At 42.3% G+C, this 19,956-nt stretch overlaps 1 protein-coding gene across 1 annotated transcript; it reads right to left on the bottom strand.

Moving 5' to 3' along the window:
• Positions 1-6,620: 6,620 nt before the first annotated feature.
• Positions 6,621-15,212, bottom strand: FGA (fibrinogen alpha chain). Its single transcript, XM_077300051.1, has 6 exons — positions 15,024-15,212; positions 13,103-13,231; positions 12,208-12,391; positions 9,972-10,117; positions 7,846-8,716; positions 6,621-7,463 (listed from the first exon to the last, which is right to left on the bottom strand). The coding sequence occupies exons 1-6, from the start codon at positions 15,072-15,074 to the stop codon at positions 6,754-6,756; spliced, it is 2,091 nt and encodes a 696-aa protein (XP_077156166.1). The 5' UTR covers positions 15,075-15,212; the 3' UTR covers positions 6,621-6,753.
• Between the last annotated feature and the right edge of the window lie 4,744 nt (positions 15,213-19,956).

Raw genomic sequence — 19,956 nt, 5'->3', positions numbered from 1 at the left:
CAACCAGGCTGGGATTCATCCATATCCTCACCACTGCATCAGCCAAACTTCATCCAGTTCAGTTATTTAAGATGCTTAATTACATGATAACACGAGTCCAAACAGGTCCAGCTTGGTGTAGTGGTTAGGAGTGCTGATTTCTAATCTGGCAAGCTGGGTTTGATTCCCCACTCCTCCACATGCAGCCACTGGGTGACCATGGGCTTGCCACAGAACTGATAAAGCTGTTCTGACCGAGCAGTAATATCAGGGCTCTCTCATCCTCACCTACCTCACAGGGTGCCAGTTGTGGAGAGAGGAAAGGGAAGGTGATTGTAAGCCGCTTTGATCCTGGGCTGAACCTGCACTTACTTCTATTCTGTTGTGGATCCTGCTGAATTCAGATTGATTTGAACTCGGGTCTTCCTCTTTCTCCCCCCCCCCCCCAATTGAAACAGAAAAGTGTTCTGCACGTGGTTAGGGAAGCTCAGAAGGGGAGGGGGAGCTAAGTGCAGCAGGAGACTCTCTCTTTCTTTTCTTGAAGTGGGGGGGGGGAGGGAGAAGATTGGAGGCAGCAGAGGAGGGAGAAAAAACCCAAGAGGCAAATCTCTGCCGAGAAAAGTTAGAGCTTTTGGAACTTCTGCGGAGAAAAGTTAGGACTTCCCCTTTAAGGCAAGATTGCAACCTGGGAACGAGGAAGCCTTTGAACTGAAGCCTTGGCCAATCAGGGCTTTTGTCAGAGGCTCAGCAGCTAGTTATTTGGGGCGAAATCATAGAGCTGCATGCTTTCTCATGCCGGGTTTTCAAACATTGAGAGTTATAGCCACTCCAGGATATTGCAGGGAAAAGGTAGGGTCACTCCAGATCAATCATGCTTGTTGCAGAGGGAAAATTTAAATGGGACAAAATCAAACTGGAAATTGCATTCAGTGGAGATGGGAGGGTCTGAATCGATCTGGGGTTTGAATAAAAGCTCTGTGCAGATTCAGTCCTAGTTAAGAAAAGCCAAACTAGAAAAATTCAACCAATTGGCTGGTACACAAATTTTATATTTTTGGTTATAATTCTTCCAATTCATTTTGTAGATATTGCCTTCATATCTATGATGTGCAAACATAAACCAAAACGGGTTCCGGATAAAGACAAAAAAAATTCTTTTTCATTAGCCCATTTTCAAAGTTGTTTTCTTCCTCAGTGATGCTGGTTAAAAAAAAGCAGCATATAAGAACCAACTCTTCTTCTTAATTTGACTCCAAGCTGTGATTTTTTAGCAAGATCCTTTGCTGATTAAAAAAACGCTTCCATCTATCCTGAATTGCAGGTCATGTGGGAAGTAGATCTGATACCTGCTTGACCCTTTAATGTTTACTTATATTCTACTTTTCTCCCCAATGGAGATTCAAAATGGCTTAAAATACTCTCCAGTCCTCCATTTTGTGTTCTTAACAATTCAGTAAAGGTAGACAGTGCACCTAGCTTGAAGTCACCCTGTAAGCTTTCAAGGCAGATGGAATTTGATCCTAGCTCTCCCAGATCTTGGTGCAAGTACTATACCACAGTGGCTCTAAATTCATAGATTCAGATCTTACTGATAGCTGTTGACTGAGTCTGTGGGGGTATGAGAGCCACCAACTGCACACCTATTATATGCCAATCTGGGCCTTTAGAATCATGCCATGGAAATGTAGAGAATTTGGTTACAATATGTCTCATGGAGGTTCTTCCTAGTATGTCAAAGTTTGCTTGTAAAACCTCCATTGGTTAAGAATTAAGTGACCCGTTGTAGGCTCATTGTAAGTTGCTATTTCAGGGGAAGGTGATAGAGGATCTGATGACAGAGCAGCTCCAGGGGTTCTTGGATGACACAGCTGCTCTTGACCTTTTATGACTGGTTTTAGGGCTGGGTTTGGAAATCAAACAATTTTGGGTGTACTGGAGGATAATCATCACTTAGGCAGGGGGATGTCAACCGGTTAATACAGTTGCATCTTTCAGTGGCCATTGATTCAGTTGACTATTCCATCTTTATTTATTGGTTGGAACAAGTGGGGGGTTGTGAGACTCATGGGCGGAATCCTATCCCTCCCTTCCCTCTGAGTCCTGGTGCAGTCTCTTCAAATCCCAGCCCCTCCCCTCATTGCAGACTCTGACATGGTTCCAGGCCTCTGCAGCTGCCTTTAGGCCTGTCCACAGTGGTGGCAACATTTAGGAGCTGCTCCAGTACCAGAGCAGCTTCTAGACACACAGCCCCTGCTGCTGGGCCCAGAGTGACTTCTGGATGCCATTGCAGATGGGCCTGAAACAACTCCTGAACTCTGATGCTGCAGCTAAGCCCAGTGTCTCCAGGTCTTTGCTGCTGCTGCTGCTGTCGCCAGTCCTGAAGCAGCTCCTGAATACCAACATGCCAGGCATTTGTAGACAGTGGTATTATTTTGGGGAGATTTTTTTTTAAACCAGTGCTCCTTTTTAGTTTCAGATTTTTCTACAACCAGTCGTTGCTTCCAAGTTTGCAGTAGCATCTGTTTTCTTTCTGTGTGGCTGCTATTCACAGGTCCAGATTTCCACAGATGGGACTACACTTCATTACTAGCCCACAAGGACTTGTGGGTGGCATCTCACTTCCCGTTCTGTTAATTTCCTCTCTCTTTCTCTCTCTTCCCCTTGATTGATAATCTCTCCACACTTTCTCCCCTTCTCTTACCTGTCAGTCTACCCATATCTTTTGTCCCCGTTTCTTTTCCATCAATCTATCCCCCTCCTCTGTCACCTCCCTATTTTCTACCCTCTTTCTCCCATTCCCTTGTCTGTCAACCTACCCCCATCTCTTTGCTCCCTCCTCACTCCCCTTCTATGTCAACCTGCCTGTTATTTCCTCTTTTCTCCCTCCCCACTTACCTTTCAACCTACCACTTTTTGCCCTATCCATTCTCCATCAATTTTCCCATCCCCTTCTCCACGAACATACCCCCTCTCTATTTCTCTAATCCCCCTTGACAATGTTCCCTCCTAGCTCCCTTTCACTTGTTTGGGGTAAGTGTAGCTCCAGACCACAAGGAGCACACTTGGGAAATTAATATATAGGTGATGATAATATGCAGCTGGTGGAAACTATTGCCATGTGAAATATTCCTTGGTATTGTTCTTGATTAACTAGGCAGCCTCCATTTCCTTGGGTTACTAAATAAACTCCACACTTTATAAGTCAATTTTCTAGATTTATTTCTAGCTACAGTTTCTTAAACAGCTTCCTCACTTTAAGGTCTCTCAGGAGAATTGTGTGTTAAACTAGGAAACAATACAATAGTGGCCTTTAAGCTCTTTTAATATATTTGCACACCATGTAGCTCCTATAATATAGAGAGCTTTTAAATGCAAGTGTAAGTCAGTTGATTGCTTACTGTGGTTTTCAGACTGGATAATTTTAAATAAATAACTCCCAAGATGTATATAAAGCATGATGTTGCTCCTAATCCTAAAAGCTGCATGCTATATTTTCATATTGGCAGGTATTAAGTCCTGTCATGATGTCTCCCTTTGAACTGGCTCCAAACTGCCCTCAGCACTATCTCTTCCCAGGTTTCCTTCCTAGGCTTCTGCCATAAGGAATCTTCTGTTTCTTCCAACCCCGTGAATGCATCTCCTTCCTAGTTCTAGCCCAGGTTCCCTGATTGCTGGATCCTCGTTGTTCCTTGTTTCTATAATGCAGACTCAGATCAGGATTGGGTAAAGAGTGAGCATAAACTCTTCAGGCCACCAGGACCTTGCCCATGTTCTACTTACACCTCCCATGGTCTGAATTCAAAAACAAACAAATTTATTTATTTATTTATTTATTTATTTATTTATTTATTTATTTATTTATTTATCTATCATACTTATATACCACCCTCCCCGGAGGCTCAGGGCAGTTTACATCATAACAAAGAACAATACATAAAACAGTCTGTAAAACATGTATAACTGATAACTAATAATTGTGACCAAATAACAGCACAATATAACAGTATAACCATATAGTAGTACTAACAGGTCCAGGGCTTATTGATGGAATTCTGGGGGGGGGTGGGTGGGGGGGAACAGAGGCCCTTTGGTCGCTGTTGATTACATCTGGTCTCGGCCAAATGCCTGGTGGAAGAGCTCCTTTTTGCAGGCCCTGCAGAACTGTTTAAGCTCCGTCAGGGCCCTGATATCCTCTGGGAGCTCATTCCACCAGGTAGGGGCCAGAACAGAGAATGCTCTGGCCCTGGTCAAGACCAGACGGACTTCTTTAGGGCCAGGGATCCTTAGCTGATTGGTGGCAGTAGAGCGCAGAGCTCTTTTGGGGGCATAGGCGGGGAGGCGGTCCCTCAGGTACACTGGGCCCTGACCGCGTATGGCCTTGAAGGTAATTACCAGAACCTTTAGTCTGATCTGGAATTCAACTGGTAACCATTGCAGCTGGTGGAGAATAGGCCGGATATGAGACCTCCATGGTGTTGCTGTGAGGATCCTGGCTGCTGCATTTTGAACCAGTTGTAGTTTCCGGGTCAGGGCTAAGGGCAGGCCTGCGTAGAGCGAGTTACAGCTGGTGGAGAATAGGCCGGATATGAGACCTCCATGGTGTTGCTGTGAGGATCCTGGCTGCTGCATTTTGAACCAGTTGTAGTTTCCGGGTCAGGGCTAAGGGCAGGCCTGCGTAGAGCGAGTTACAAAAGTCCAGTCTAGAGGTGACCGTCGCATGGATCACTGTGGCTAGGTGTTCCGGGGCCAGGTAGGGCACTAGTAGTAGAATCAATGGCCTTAGGAAATTGACAGGCCAATTAAATGGCTTTACTAATAATGGCTTCTAGCTATATTCAGGGGTCCAGCTTTCTATAAAGCTTAACTACAGCTCATTTTCTCTTAACCATGCATCCTTAAATATTCTGCTAAGCTCCTGATTATTTTTGAAACATCTGGACCAGCTTGGCCTGTATACCCCAGAAAGTCTTGTGTTTCCATGATCTCCTCCTTCCCCTAACAGGGACAAAGTTTGAGGACAGTTTGCAGCATTCACAGGCCCTGACTTCACTTCTTACTCTCTTCCTGCTGTTCTCCTTGAAGCTCCCTTGTTGCATTTTCCCACAAAGTGGTGTTATGTGGGCTGTCACCCCTCCATCAAAGGCTGGCACACCCATGTCAACCCTTCCTGACACTCCTGTGCAGACTCTGGCACCAGAGAGAGAAAAGCCAGGTCAAGCCTTGCAAAGCATAATGGGAGAGCAACTAAAACCCACTTCTTGCTCTGAAGCAGGACTTGGAGTTAGGCTTCCCCCAACCTACTTGCTTGCAAACAAAAGTGGAGTTTGTCAGCACACCTGGCAAGTACAGAGAGACAAAGGCACCCTACCCAAGACTCCCCTCCAGCCAGCCAAGCACATTGTCTTGTAAAGGGAACTGACCACTCTCTTTCAGCACCAAATCTAATCCAATATTTGGTCTTTGTCTTTTCCCTTACCACTATCCCCAGGCACAAGCAATCATCCAGGATTTGCCAGAAATTGGCCATCAGCCCTTATTCCCAGCAGCTAGTTTCTTTGTCTCAGCAACCCGTGTCTTTGTTGGGACCTGGCCCCAGCCATCAAACTCTTTGTCCAAGCCCTGGACAAGGTAGGATCAGCCCCCTATCACCTCAGGCCACAAATTTCCTTTAAATATTGGGCTCCCACAGCCACAAAGTGCAGTCAGTTTCCAGGCTACAGAAACTCTGTCTGACGCTTGTCTTGGTCCCTCGTCCATCGCCCCAAATTGCTTCCCTGGACCTCCGGAACTCTGCTTTACCCAGAAGACAGGTAGATATCACTTCCAATCAACCCTTATAGGTTCTTCCCCTATAAGCCTTTTCCTTGTGTGCTAGTGGCTGGGAATGTACATTTCTTTGCTAGAGTACGCATGTGTTGTCTTTTGTCTAATTAGTGTTTGTTAATAAAATTCTTTCATGTTTAGATCATTGTCTGCCTTGGTGACATAATTACCCGGTAAACTGTGCAATACAAGGTCCCACGTTACGCCACGCTGCCTCTTGCTGGCTCTACTAGCTGATTCCCCACAACTAAATTTAGACACGTGTCCTTACAGACACGCAATTGGCGTAACAGTGGTGTGCCCAGTAGATCAGCCCTGCTACTCCCCCTTGGACCATGCTACTCCCCCTTGGACCAACTACACCATGTAGACAGGCCTTGGGTTCATATAATATTGTTTAATTTCATTTTTGTGTCCCTTATTGCATTCCCATTTCAGAATCATTCCTGTTGATTATTCATAACAGATTTTTGTCTCCCATTCTTGATCCCAGTTGTTATACATTTCCTTCAACTCCAACTAAACCTGTCTTAGGACTTAAAAACATGGAGTTGGATTAATTGACTTCTTTCTGTTAAGTTCTGCTGAAGTTTCAACCAAAGGATTTTTCCTGTGATGAGAGAAGCCTCCTCCTGTTGGAAAGAGACCCCAGACTTAGTGGAAAGGAGTCACCGGAAATAACCCATTGAAATTTTTTTCTTGGACAACAATGATTGTGTCAATGGGTATCGATGGACACCAAACCCCCCTCTCCCCCAGCCATTGAAAGTTATTGATTAGCAATACGGGGTTTAAATAAATTAACCACACCACCAATGTTTTAAAGAGTGAAACATTTTGTTTTATTTAATATGCAGTTGTGTGTCAGTTTCATTCAGTTGCTTAGATAAAAAAGCACAATTAATTCTGAGGTATACAGTTTGGGAGAAAGTTCATTTTTTCCGTTTCTTGCTAGTCGGTCTCTACAGGCCTAATTTTCATCCTAGCAATTTTGAAAGAGTAATCGGAGGATCTGAAGGGGACCCATACCACACCATTCTCTATTTCATAAGGGCTGTTGTTCCTGGGGTCATATTGACCTCCTGAGTAGTAAATGCCGTTGAGGTTAGCAGCTTGGCAATTGTTGTACCACCACCCCCCTCCATATACTTCAGCACAATTTTCCTCCCACTGATCATTGTCTCTGTCAAAGGTACTGAACTTCATGTTGGCATGAGCTGTGTGTTCTCTGCCTTCTTCCTCTGAGCCTATGATCAAAGCATCTCCAGCTGTGCCCTCATAATCAGAGACACTGAGGCTATACCCTTCTGGTTCAGAACCTATATGCATATAATACTCTGCATAAGCTTCATTGCCCTCCCAGTCCTCTACTTCCACTCGAAGGACAGTGTCCTTCTGGGTCAGTATATGGATATTTTCATTGCCCAACCAGAGCTCTCCGTTCCCTTTGCCATCCACGCTGCCGAAACCTTTCTTGTAGTCTTCCCAGGTCCGGTTAAAATTCAATGACCCATCAAATCTCTGTTGGATGAGAAGCCATCCTCCCAAACTGGTTTCTTGGTCGCAATAAACTGAAATAACCTTAGTGGATCCTGCTGGCTTGATTCTGAAAATGCCACTTTGGGCACCAGAAGTGTGTTTTTGATGGATATCCTCACAGTCTAAAAAAAAAAGTTGATCTGGTTGACAGAAGTTTTCAGATAAGCTATATAAAAGGCTCACAGGAATCCAAACAGTAATAAAGCTCAAGGTAACCTGCTACATTTAATTTTCTGTTACACTAAAAAGCAACTTTGGAACTTGTTTTTCCCCTGAAATTATTTCTTACATGAACATTTTAATTGCAGATGACACTCTCTATGCTATGCAGTCACTAACAGTAAGATGTAATTTCCCCACCTTTCCTAAATGACAACAAACAGACACATTACTGGGATTTTATAAAACTATTAAATGTATTGAGGTAATGGGGTCACTGTGTCAGTTTGGTTGCAAATGGAATTCACTCCTGCTCCCTCAAAAGTTATTTTCGGTGATGGATACCTGTCCCGATGTAGCTTTCCCCCAGCTTCTCTCCGCCTGTACTCAAGCTGCGTGCCCGAAAATCAGGAGCATCCTCTCCACTTTCATCAAGCTGCACACTATGTGTCTCCTCAAAGGGTGAAGAAATTTTTAGTGATTTAGTTTCAAAAGTGGAGCCCCCTTTGTTGAAGCTACTAGTGCTGCTGCTGGTGATGACAGTTCTGGAATGTGATGAGCTGTGGCTTGTTTTAGAAATGGTCTCAGGCAAGAGATGAATCCGTTCAAAATCATCATCCTCTCCCTCCTGTAGGTCAGAGAAGACGTCGGGTCCTTCAATATGCACAACATGGGTTCTGGTGCTTGTTCCATGAAGTTTGCTACCAGAATCTGGACTGAAAAACTCTTTTACTTCTGGCAAATGAGCAAGATCAGAGAAGCCACTTCCACCCCCAACAGAAGTCACTTTGATGTTCGTGGTTCCTTCTGCTTCTTCAGGTAGTCCACCCAGAAAAGTAGGAGTGACTACCTTGGTTGTATGTGGTTCTCGTTCTGCACCTGCTTCTGAGACAACATGCTTGGTGACTACGGATGGGCCACCAGATGCTGATCCTGGACCTTCTAATACTGCTTCATACAGATTTAATTTATTCAGTGTTTTTGTGTCTTCTTCTGACAGGGGAAGAGTTTTGTAATGTTCAGGAACAGTAGAGTCCTTTAGTGGTCGCATTTTCAGGACCCTCAAGGGATTACTTTGAAATTCTGGCTGCAAGCCGATGGCACTAAGTTGAACAAGCTGCTTCCTTATGTTGTCATAGCTCTCTGGATTCACATGATAGACAATACTTCGAGCGCATGATCCATGGCAGGCACGTACTTTAATATCAATGTCCACCTACAGAGAGATGGATGGGGGGAGAGAAGTGAATGCAATTTGGTATTAAAGTTTACTAAAGAAATTTTCTTTTAAACTTTGATATGGAATTATTACAGTATTTCTAAAGGATTCATTCCAGTAGCTTCATTGAGGCTACTGAAAAAGTTGTAAGAGTGCTAAGACCATTATTTTACATCCATTGGAAGGGCATCTTGTCCTTTGGAAGTGAGGATGGATATACATCAAATAGAAACTAGTTTCATACTAGTTTAATTGCCCCAGTCATGGAAACCCTGGATTGATTATAGACATGTAATTTAGCCTGGAACTGTCATGATTCATTCTCAAGATAACTTCAGGCCAAGATGTTATCAGCCTGTCATTGAGATTCATGAATCAATTGTTTGTTGCCAGTTCATGTTTGAGAAAATTAATACCATTTTTCACTTTGCAGTCTAAACATTTAAAAAAAAAAGTGTGCTCATAATAATACAAATCTATAATTAAAATATATTAAAAGTGAGCAAAGGTTTTGCTTGCAAAGGGAAGGGCAGTACAGTACTTAATTTCTGTCCTGTACCCTATACAAGAATGACTTATTAACAACTGATTTCTGAATGCTTGTGTCAGCTGGAGAGAAAATGGAAATAAATTAATTAGGCTGTAAAACAAGAAATAAAGGGGAAACACAAAGGAGTAGTGGAACCTGTGCTGAATAGGATTTCTTTTTAAGTCAACATATTGTAGGAACCTTTCCTCAGGTCATGCTATATTGTTATATTTCCATGGAGGAATACAGCTCCATTAAGTGCCATGTGGAACTCCAATTTCAGTTCTGTTTCCAGCAGCTTTCAATAGCATGAAACAACATAAAGTGGGACAGAATGATAGTTCTAAAGCAGGGGTAGTCAACCTGTGGTCCTCCAGATGTTCATGGACTACATTTCCCATGAGCCCCTGCCAGCATTTGCTGGCACAGGTTAACTACGCCTGTTCTAAAGGATATTTTGTTTTGTTTTTACACATGACCTTCAGCATCTTCATCAAAATTATAATTTTCACTACCATTGAATGTAACCCTGACAGGTTTCAAGTTAGCATAAACAATTTAATAATGCTCACTGTATAATTTTAGAAATGCCCCAGCAGGGCAAAAAACTCTTTAAGTTGTGTTCCATATCTTCTTGGCAGAATAGCTCCTGTACTAGGATGATAAACAACATGCCTCTGTAAATACATTTTGAAAGAGCTAATAAAAAACTACACAACCTACCTCTAAACGATTTATCTCTGTAACTTGATTTTGGATGCTGTTTTGAAGTGCTCTAATCCTGGTCAATTGGGTGACCACTCTCTGTTTCAGTGTTATGAGTCTCCTCCTCAGATCGTCAGATAACTGCTCATAGCTGTTGTCCCTATCTAGACCAAAAGAAGACATTATTGTCATGACAAATTTTCCCTTCACATTTCTTTATCGGATGCTAACTCTGGCTTGGCAGATTCTGCAAGATCTGGGAGCAGTGTTTGGGGAGTAAAGGGTTTGGGATGGGGAGGATGCTTAGTGGTGATGCCATAACATTCATCCTCAAAAGTTGTCATTTCTTCTGGGGGGTCTTGATCTCTGGAGGTCAGTTGTTATTCTGTGAGACATTCAGGCCCCACACTGAAGTTGATAAGCCAAGCGGTTTAGAAGTGTAATGACCTCAAAACACCAAATCAGCATTTAAACATATAAATGTTCACTGCAACTTTTTATGAACCTTTTCATGTTTTGACCGCAGAAAGAGGGAATTAAGTAATCAAATCTTGATACATTATCTAGGCATTATCTATAATTCAAGGAACCCTTAGATGCACCCAAAAATACACATCCATGTAAGCACAAAGGTTTCCCTGGTTTATTTTCTCCTAGTCCACAAATCCTTCTGCTGCTTCAAAAACCACATCCAAACTTATCAGCTGTATCAGAAGCATGCTATCCTATTGGAAATGGGGGATTCAGATCCAAGTTAGGCTGCTTCTGGATGGGGTGGGAAAATGTGCCCCCAACATGGAGAAGGCAGCAGCAGCAAGTGATGTGAGAAAAAGTAGAAAGAGAGTCCCCATTCCCATGCTGCTTATCCTGCTTCTATCTCCCCTCGCACTGCTACTCACTGTCACACCTTTGCCTTATGGAAGCCCCAGCACCACTATCACTACCTGCAAATTCCATTTCAATGACCTTTAAATGTCCCCTCCCTCAACTGCACTATAGTGCAGCAATACTGCTTGATAAAGATTTTTTTTCCTCCACACTAAAGATTGGGGGGGGGGGGGAGCCAGATGAGTCATTCCCTGACTGGACTCCTTTCTGCGGCATCTTTCTACTGCCCCTGCATTGAAAAGATCCCCTTATGGAAGCAGCCTTAGTAACATCTTTGTTTGCTCCAAGAACCAGCACAAATATGGGGGATAAAGGTGAATATTGCAGTCTTTAAAAAAATTATGTTTAAAAAAGGGAAATATTACTATCCATAATGTAGTCAATATTACCTGGAACTGAACAGGTTGAAATACTCTGAATGTAATGTCATTATTAAAGAAAAACCTAGCACATTCAAGATGTATTTTCATAGTTTATCATCTCTGAGCAATCTCACAGAAGAAGTGCCATCATTTCTCCAGAGTCTAATCCAGTATTTGGGACCATCCATGTAGAATCTACAGGCCCAGTGGCATTTCCCAAGTGAAACGGAACAGGTGACCTTTCAATGACCACCACTTACAGGTAAGCTCAACTCCATTTTATTGTTTATAACCACAATTCATCAAAATTATATAACTATGGTAATCTCTGTCCTTCTTTGTAAAATCTCTCTCTCACACACATACATACACACCCAATCATGCTATAGGACATGCATGCTTCCCTCATAACACTAGTGAACAGTCTGGCAGGATAAGGTGGTGCACAACTGCTGATTCTGATGTGTGTGCACAGCTTGCCTGGAAGCACAAGTTGAACTCTCTCTGGACAGAATTAGAGGGTATGAGGGAACCACAAGATTCTCATCTCCCTTCAAAATTGATGTGTAGATTATTGTTCCTTCCATCATGTATTGCTGCCTGTACTTGTACCACCTTCACATTAAGCATGTTAAATCATCCCTTCTTTTGGACTCAGCATTAGAGAAGGGGGCATCACTTACTAGTTTTGGGTTATATGGAACATGATGAGTCACTGAATTCTTTACATATGAGGAAGGACCAGTGGACCACTGGAGGAAAAAAGTTCCTTTGTACTGTTGTAAATAACCAGGGGTGTAATTGATTAGGGGCAAGGGATGTGGTCTCTACTGGGCAAAGCATTGCACACATTTTCTTTGATACCACTCTTAAATCAGACTGAAGAATCAGATGGACAACATTTAAGGCAAGTTGTTCTCAAAGGACAAAGCCAGCAATACTTGTTGACCAGTGGGTGACTGTTTGCAGTCAGATGTCTATACAATTATGGGGAAGATACTTACCATGCTCATTTATCAGATTTTGACTCAGAATGTCAATGGTCTCCTGCTTCACAATAACGGCTTTCTTGTAGCTGTTTTGGTTATCAGAAAGCATTTTCCTAAGTTTAGTTATTCTGTCACTAAAGTCACGATCTGTTTCATCTATTAGCCCTTGCATCCTGCATCCTGAAGGGCATTTAGAACCCTAAAAGAAAGGAGGGTTGAAGTTTAGATTGAACATCTGCCAAATCATTTGATCAGCCTTGTTTTTTTCTTTAATACAGCAAATGGAGAGTTGACTCAATATGTTAAAGATCACATACGGCTATGATTGCTTACAGTTCCATATTGTTATCATTCAGTGATAGGAACCTTCAGTGGTTTCTTTGCCAGCTCTGATAACACAACCTTATGTTTCTGTTCACCATTTTCCACTTGATCCCCCCACTGCAGGCTTCTGACTCCTCCTCATGGTGTTCCTAGGGTTTTCATGTCCCCCAGCAGGCTGCATTGTAGGGGCATTTGGGGCTACAATGGGATGGAGAGTGAGATAAACACAGTCCATGGCCAAAAACCCCTTCTATCTGTAGAAATTTCCAGTGGATCCAAGCCAACGTAACTGATAACTACTACTGAATTTTAGGACACTCATTCTCATAGAAGGGTACATAACATTGCTGTCTTAATTGACTATCAGTTCATGTCTATTAACTGCAGCCATACAGTAAATAGCACCTGGTATGGGGGTCTATCCATGATATTCAGTTGACCTAGAAATTTGAAGGAATTCTTTGTATCATCATTCTTTGTACCATCCACATGGATTGCACCATGACCATTGTGTTGTGCTGAGATGATGATATGTAATTTTAAAAACCTTGACTAGTTTGCTCCCTGCTGCTTTCCATTGACTTACCCAATTCTCATCAGCACACAGTGGCCAGTTCTTATCTTGTTTGCAGTCAGACTGAGTTTGATGTTCTACTATCCTTGGCCCACGTACTCCTCCTCCATGTTCTTCAAAGTTGGACTCTCCCTCTGCTGCCTGTCAAAGAAGGGGTGGGGAGACAATATTAAAAGGTGCATATAATCATCTCATAGTAATAGTTCCTTGAGTTAAAAGCAAAAAATACACATCTGCCTTAGAACACTTGTAGGACTGGATCCATCATCATTCACATCGCTGGAAAATGGAGGAGGGGTCCCCTTTGATCACCAATAAGACTATCATGGGACTTGCATGGAGTTAAAGCCTCATGAGATAGGAACTGTATTAAAGAGTAGTACTAGGCAACATTAAGTGCAAAAGCTTGCTGGATCTAACCCATTAGTTCCACACAAGTATTTGCTACCTGTTTGCGTTATTTGACCTGAGTTTTTATATTAAGCTCAAATAAATTTGGTACTAGTTCTTTGCTTAAACAATCCTTTCATAAGTCTCAAAATCAAGATGAATTAATTATAATACTAAATAATGAAAACACCACCATTTAATTCCCTCTGTTTATGTTTAAGACATACTAAGGGGGAGGTGGGATATCTTTAAAAGACAGGAGACAATCCAGGCAATCTTAAATCGGTGTTTAGGTCCCAATAAATAATGGGATTTAAAGAGGTTTGACTAGATTGTGACCATTGTATGCTATATCTGATTTCTGGCTTGACCCTTAGACTCTTCGGCAATCTGCAAAGGTAAATGAGATCTTTCATGAAAAACCAATGGAGTCAAGCAAACTTTGCCTCTAGCGTCTCCAGAATCTTGATTAAGTGCTTAACTAGTCAGTCATATGTTGAGGAAGGTTTTCTTCAGTTTAGTTTTATCACCTCTTTCCTAAATCATTAAGCATCTTCAGATTATGCTAACAATAAGTGTAACTGTTGGTCTAATTTTCAAATGTTTTTTAGGTCAGACATATATCCAAGCTTATTGTACTTCAGAACTTCCTGTATTTTGTGGACCCATTTATAATATAATGTCATGCTACCTTCTGTCTTTCAAGCAAATTATGTTTCCTCTATAAATGGTGGTTGGATTAAACAAATTCAGAAAATGCTGTGTATGTAAATTCTATTCAATTTCTTAATGTAAAGACCTTAGGGCAAAGTCTGTAATGTGAAGGAAATTATCACTGATTTACTATTATTGGAATTGAAGTGTTTTATTGTTATATTACATTGTATGTAATATAATATAATATAATATACATTGTAATTCATTTTTTCTTACAATATAATTATACACTTCATTTAAAAAACTAAACATACTGATTTTGTTTTTAAAAGTTTACAATTTCATATACTCAAAAGTCCACTTCATATTATATGAAAAATTAAAAGAAATTTGCTCAGAATATAAATATTGTTAATCAGTCAATTTATACTAAAGAGATGTTTATGAAGCATTCTATTGCCCCAATCCACATGCAGATAATATTAATCTGGGTATTAACACTGTATACTCATTTGGGTCATGAGTGAACTGCATCTTGTAAGGAAGATCAAAAAACACATTTCCCATTACAGGCTCAGTTGTGTGTAATAAATTGTTCCTGGCTAAACTGGGGGGCACAGTTGTTGGCTTTTTTACATATACAAAAAGAAGTAAAAATCTACAGCTTGCATTTTATAAGCACAATTATATTTGTAGAAGCACCATCCTTGATCCAAACAGCTGAAGGGGGAAATAACACATCCCTTTCATTTTTTTCTGTTCTGCTGTTGCATTAAGGCTGATTTTTGCACAAATACATTGACTCTTAAATTACTAAGCAGTTGAAGGGACAGAAACATTGTAATTACAAACCAAAAATAACCAAGCAGAAAAATATATCGCATACCCAGGTGATGCTGAAGCACAGCAGTGCACAGAAGAATCTCATCTGAAACATCTTCAGAAAGTTGTGGTTCTCATGCAAAGGGACACCTTGATTTAGGTGCTTTGGTTGAATTTAAACCTTTAAAAAAACACCCCAAAAAGAAAAACCCTCTTGATTAATTATTAGCTTTCTTCTGTTTGTAAAGCCAGGGACATCTTAGGCTGGACCTAGTATCTATTGCACAAACATTTGTTTGCTGGAGGTATGTTTGCCCAAGACCAGCAAACATGGGAGATTGGGGAGGGGGGTAGTGGAGGAGAATAATCGTATCATCTTCCAGGAAAGGAAATTTGTAAAAGTTTATTTTCTAGAGTTTTGTCATAGATGGAGAGGAAACATTAAATTCTGTCCAACATGATGTAATATGAACAAGATCTGACTCTATTAGCAGTTAGAAAACCAACAAGATTTCCGGTGTAGAAACTTTGTAGAATCGAAGCTCTCTTTGTCAGACACTTTGACTTAAAAGTTTATTCTCCAGAAACCTTGTTGGTCTTTAAGGTTTTACTGGACTTGAATCTTGAAGGGGCTCTTCTACTGACTACCCACCTGAAACTTACATATCCCACCTGATGTACTCTATCTTGTCCAACACATTGCTGACTCTCATATTACAAGAATGATGAGCTTGCCAGCCTAGTATGTCCATTATTCATGGTGCTCGAGGAGCTTGGATTATGGGACAACAGTATGGCTACACTCCATACCGGCACTGCTCAGTTTGCCTCATATGACATGAAAGTGGGAAAACTCATATTGTCAGCCCTGGCTTTGAACAGCCTGGAAAGCAGCCCTCAGGAGTAAAGCAGGAACACCCTGTCCTTTTAGCACAAAACTAGTCCATAGCTTTGTTTTGAGATTAAGGGTATTTTGAACATGTTTTTTTGTTGCCTGCATGTCTCTTTTGCCTACTGAAGAATGCCCAGTTAAGTCACCTTCCTCTCCTGTAGACCAAAAAAAAAAAGTGGAGCTCTCTTACTTTTCCTGGCCTGGCTGTATGACAAATGGGATGAGAGGGCAATATGAAACTGATGAGAGTTTCAAAAAGTACTTTCAATGTTGGGATCACTGTCTGCAGTGGATATTGGAAACAAAGTTAACAAAAAATCCACTCAGTATGTCCAAGCTTGTGGATATACAGTAAGCAATATTTTGGATTTTTGTCAAAATTATTATTCACATTTCTCACTTAAATTAATAACAATCACTCCATTTTTGTTTGTACAAAATAAGAACCATTAATAACATTCAAAATTTTGGGACACTGTAGGCTAATAGTAACAGTGCATTAAATAAGAGCTCAGTTTTCTCAGATTGGAGCAAATATTGAATTTTGCTTAAAACATTGGCAGATGTTAGATATTAGTATTGCATATTATTTAATCTCCCCCCCCCCATGTGTCTTTTATGCAGAATGCTCCATGCCAATGAGACTGACTTCAGGAGATAGTGCGGTATTGTAATTAAGAGCAGTGGCTTCTAACCTGGTGAGCTGGGTTTGATTCCCCACTCCCCCACATGCAGCCAGCTGGGGGACCTTGGGCTCGCCACAGCACTGATAAAATCATTCTGACTGAGCAGTCATATCAGGGCTCTCTCAGCCTCACCCACCTCACAGGGCGTCTGATGTGGGGAGAGGAAAGGTGACTCCTTCTGGTAGAGAAAAGTGGCATATAAGAACCAACTGTTCTTCAAGTCTCACTGTAGTTTTGAAACTCTGAAGGCAGAAACAATGGCCCATTCCGCACCAGGATCAATGTGGCAAATTGGTTTCGGAAAGAAAAAAACACAATTTTAAATAGTGGAATTAGTCATTATGCATACCTGCCTTTGTAGTGGAATCCAGTTGCGTTTCAATCGTTTCCCACAGGTTTCCGGTCTTGGCAAAAATCGCTAGAAAGGAAGCAATTTTTTCTGTGCTTTGCCCCCCCCCCCGGCCGTCACTCAAACGGACAGCCAATGGGCGGCTGTTATCATGCTCCTGAAAAGCCCCTTTCCCTTTAAGGCAGGTTAAAAAAAAAACACGTTGCAATGAATCTGCATTGATTCGTTGGAACGGAGAAACCCATCTAGCTGGTAGGTGGCGTGTGAGCTGCCGTTTCATCGTTGCCGTGCTCCCCCGAGTGAAAAAAAAATAGTTTTAGGAATATATAGTTCCTAGTTAAATACAGAGTGTCTCAGGCTGAAGCTGCACAACAGTCCATCCTGTTCTGTGCTAAGAATTCCGGAAGAAGGTGCTGCCTTGATAGGGTGGTGTGATTCCAAACTTACAAGGATTAGCCATTAAGGGCAAGCAGTATGATAATTCTCGAATGGCAGCCCTTGTCATTTTCCAGTTCCTCCAAGCTGGGCAGACTGGCTCTTGTGTACCTTACTTGTTAATCATGCTAATCAAGCTTGTGTCTACCATCATTTATCCGTTTTATGTCTACACAAGGCAATCACCACAAAGCATCTTTTTACATGACCATTTATTCATGCTTCCTTCTCAGCTGAGCCTGTACTGAGCATATCAGTCATAGATGTGATTTTCAACACGGTCTACAAAACATTGTTTTCATTAAATGACTGGGTAGGAAATTGCCTGTAGATTTGTCTCACTGGCAAGTAGAAAGAGGCTCACGCTTTTAAAGAAAGGATGACTAAACCCTACTCTAGCACATCTCTGAGTTATGCCAGCATATCCCAAAAACATGACAGGGTATAGCGGCAAGTTATGCTGGTGTCACGCCAGCAGCAAGACAGAGCACCAAGACTACTACAACAGTGTGGAATGAGGACATGCAATGGGTGAAATAGGATTTAGACCCCTGGGCCTTTCTTGCCCTCCATATGCCTTCAATCACCAGCACCAGGTATGTAGCACAAAGAGAAACAAAGGAGAAGTGCAAGGGAAAACAAAGCATCCTCACCCTTCCTTCCCTATTCCCATGTACTGGCACAATTCAGAATGCCAAGTAGAACTAATGTCAACTAAGAACAGACTTTCTCAGAAGCAAGACACGTAACTTTATAGAAGCAACAGATAATAGGGTGTGCAGCACAGGCATAGCATTCTGACCCATGCCATTTTAGGGTTGCCAGGTGTCTGCGCCCCCTCCAGGCCTCCAGAGGGGAATGGGGGGAGGGGGGAGGATTACAGAACCAAGTTGGGAAACTCCTGGTAATTTAGGAATGGAGCCTGGGGAGGACAGAGACCGTAGCAAGGTACAGTGCCATAGAGTCTGTCCTCCAGAACAGCCATTTTCTTTGGGGGAACTGATCTTTGTCATCTTAAGATGTGCTGTTATCCAGGGTCTTCTGGAGGCTGGCATCTTTATGCCATGTACACTTAGAGCCCAGACTCCCACATTTGGGTGATAGGAACTGCACCCAAAGGACACTTAGCATGACAGAAGGGGCACTCAGCACAAACTGCCAAGGAAAAGAACAAATATTGTTGCTACATTTGCTTAATGCTGCTCTGCTCAGGATACATTGGGAGTGGGGGTTAAAGGACAATGCACTACACATAATATAAATAGGGGAGTCCTAGGCCTCATCAGGGGCTGCTGCAACTGTCTTCTCCTGCCTGCCTTCTATGTGTATTTTCTCAACTGCCCTGTTCTCCATGACAATTGCTAGTAGTAAAGGTGTCTACTGTGCTGCAGATGGAGGACACCATCTGCAGTCTTGGATGACTAACAGTCACCCTACTGTAATCTGAGTGCCATTGACCAAACACAGTGCCAGCTGCCTTGCAAGACCACAGCCCCATGGAATAAACCCAGTAGATATGCAGACCCAGTTCTACTGCAATTCCCCATGCGGAATACATCAGTGTTGGCTTTATGGTTTTCTATGGGGGCAGCCAGCCCTTGGGAAGCACCCTTCAAAATGGAGGGTGGAACTACTTGAACATGATGTACAGAACTCTGGCAACCACCAAGCACCAGCCAAGCCTATGGAATAACCCACTGCTGCAGTGACTGGCATGGATCTGTCATGTAAACACCTTGTACCAATCTAACTCCTGCACCATCACCAGCAGTTCAAACAGTTGCTCATCCAGCACAGTTATCCCACCCATGAGCATGCAGTGATTGGGTAAGTTCTATCTGTGACTCTGTGTAGTATGTCAGCACAACTTGCAAAGTCACAGGAGCCTCCCCAGAATGAGGGAGTTGGTAACTTCTTTGTTCTGGCCTTCTGATGCTGTTTAGAAGATATGAGAATTGCTGTATCTCTATTTGACTGGAGCTTGACAAGATTTGATCACTCCTCATTGGCTCCTGATTCCAGCAGTCTTCAACATGTGGTTCGCACCAAGACTAGCGGGTGACTGAGGGTGTATGCTCTTGCATGGGGAAGAGACTCCAGACAGTACACTCCCCACACTTCTTTTGACATCTGATAATCATAAAGCTTCTGCAAGGGGAAGCAGTCAGGAACTGTTGCAGAGACCTCTGGGAAGGAAAAGAGGGGGCAAGGTGGGAGAGGCTTGACAGCTAAAATGGTGGTTGTGTTGGATTGCCAATCAGTATCTCACATTATTTGGTTCCCTGTGGCAAAATCGCAGATGTGTTTGGGACTGTCTCCAGATTGGCTTTTCTCCCATCATGGATTTTGGGCCAAGAGTCTTCATTGTGCTACGCCTTTCTGCACTGTTCTCCTTGCCCTATGTTCTTGCTGCTGACAACAGGGCTGCTGAACTCTCTGTGTTGTTTCTGTACATACAATTGGGTGAGCAGTCAAAGAATTACTCCCAAGTGTGCAAGGAATGGGTTCTAGCCTGCCTCTAGTTTTGCTGTTTGGTCTGATGCTGAGCATAAAGAGAGCTTTGCCTTTGGAGGAGCATCCTGCTTCCCAAGAAGTGAACCAATACCTCTCATTTATCACATGGTGCTTTCCTTGA

Source organism: Paroedura picta, chromosome 10 (genome assembly GCF_049243985.1).
Source record: "Paroedura picta isolate Pp20150507F chromosome 10, Ppicta_v3.0, whole genome shotgun sequence".
NCBI classification, from domain to species: Eukaryota; Metazoa; Chordata; class Lepidosauria; order Squamata; family Gekkonidae; genus Paroedura; species Paroedura picta.
Note: the sequence above shows the minus strand (reverse complement) of the source record. Positions and strands in the feature narration are given on the sequence as shown.

Bases quoted from the DNA above. Each gene is read 5' to 3' on its own strand.
- FGA (XM_077300051.1), bottom strand. From the start codon at position 15,074: ATGTTTCAGATGAGATTCTTCTGTGCACTGCTGTGCTTCAGCATCACC. The intron at 12,392-13,102 runs GTAAGTCAATGG...CCTTTCTTTTAG, and splicing joins TGTGTGCTGATGAGAATTGG to GGTTCTAAATGCCCTTCAGG. The intron at 8,717-9,971 runs GTAGGTTGTGTA...ATCTCTCTGTAG, and splicing joins CAGAGATAAATCGTTTAGAG to GTGGACATTGATATTAAAGT.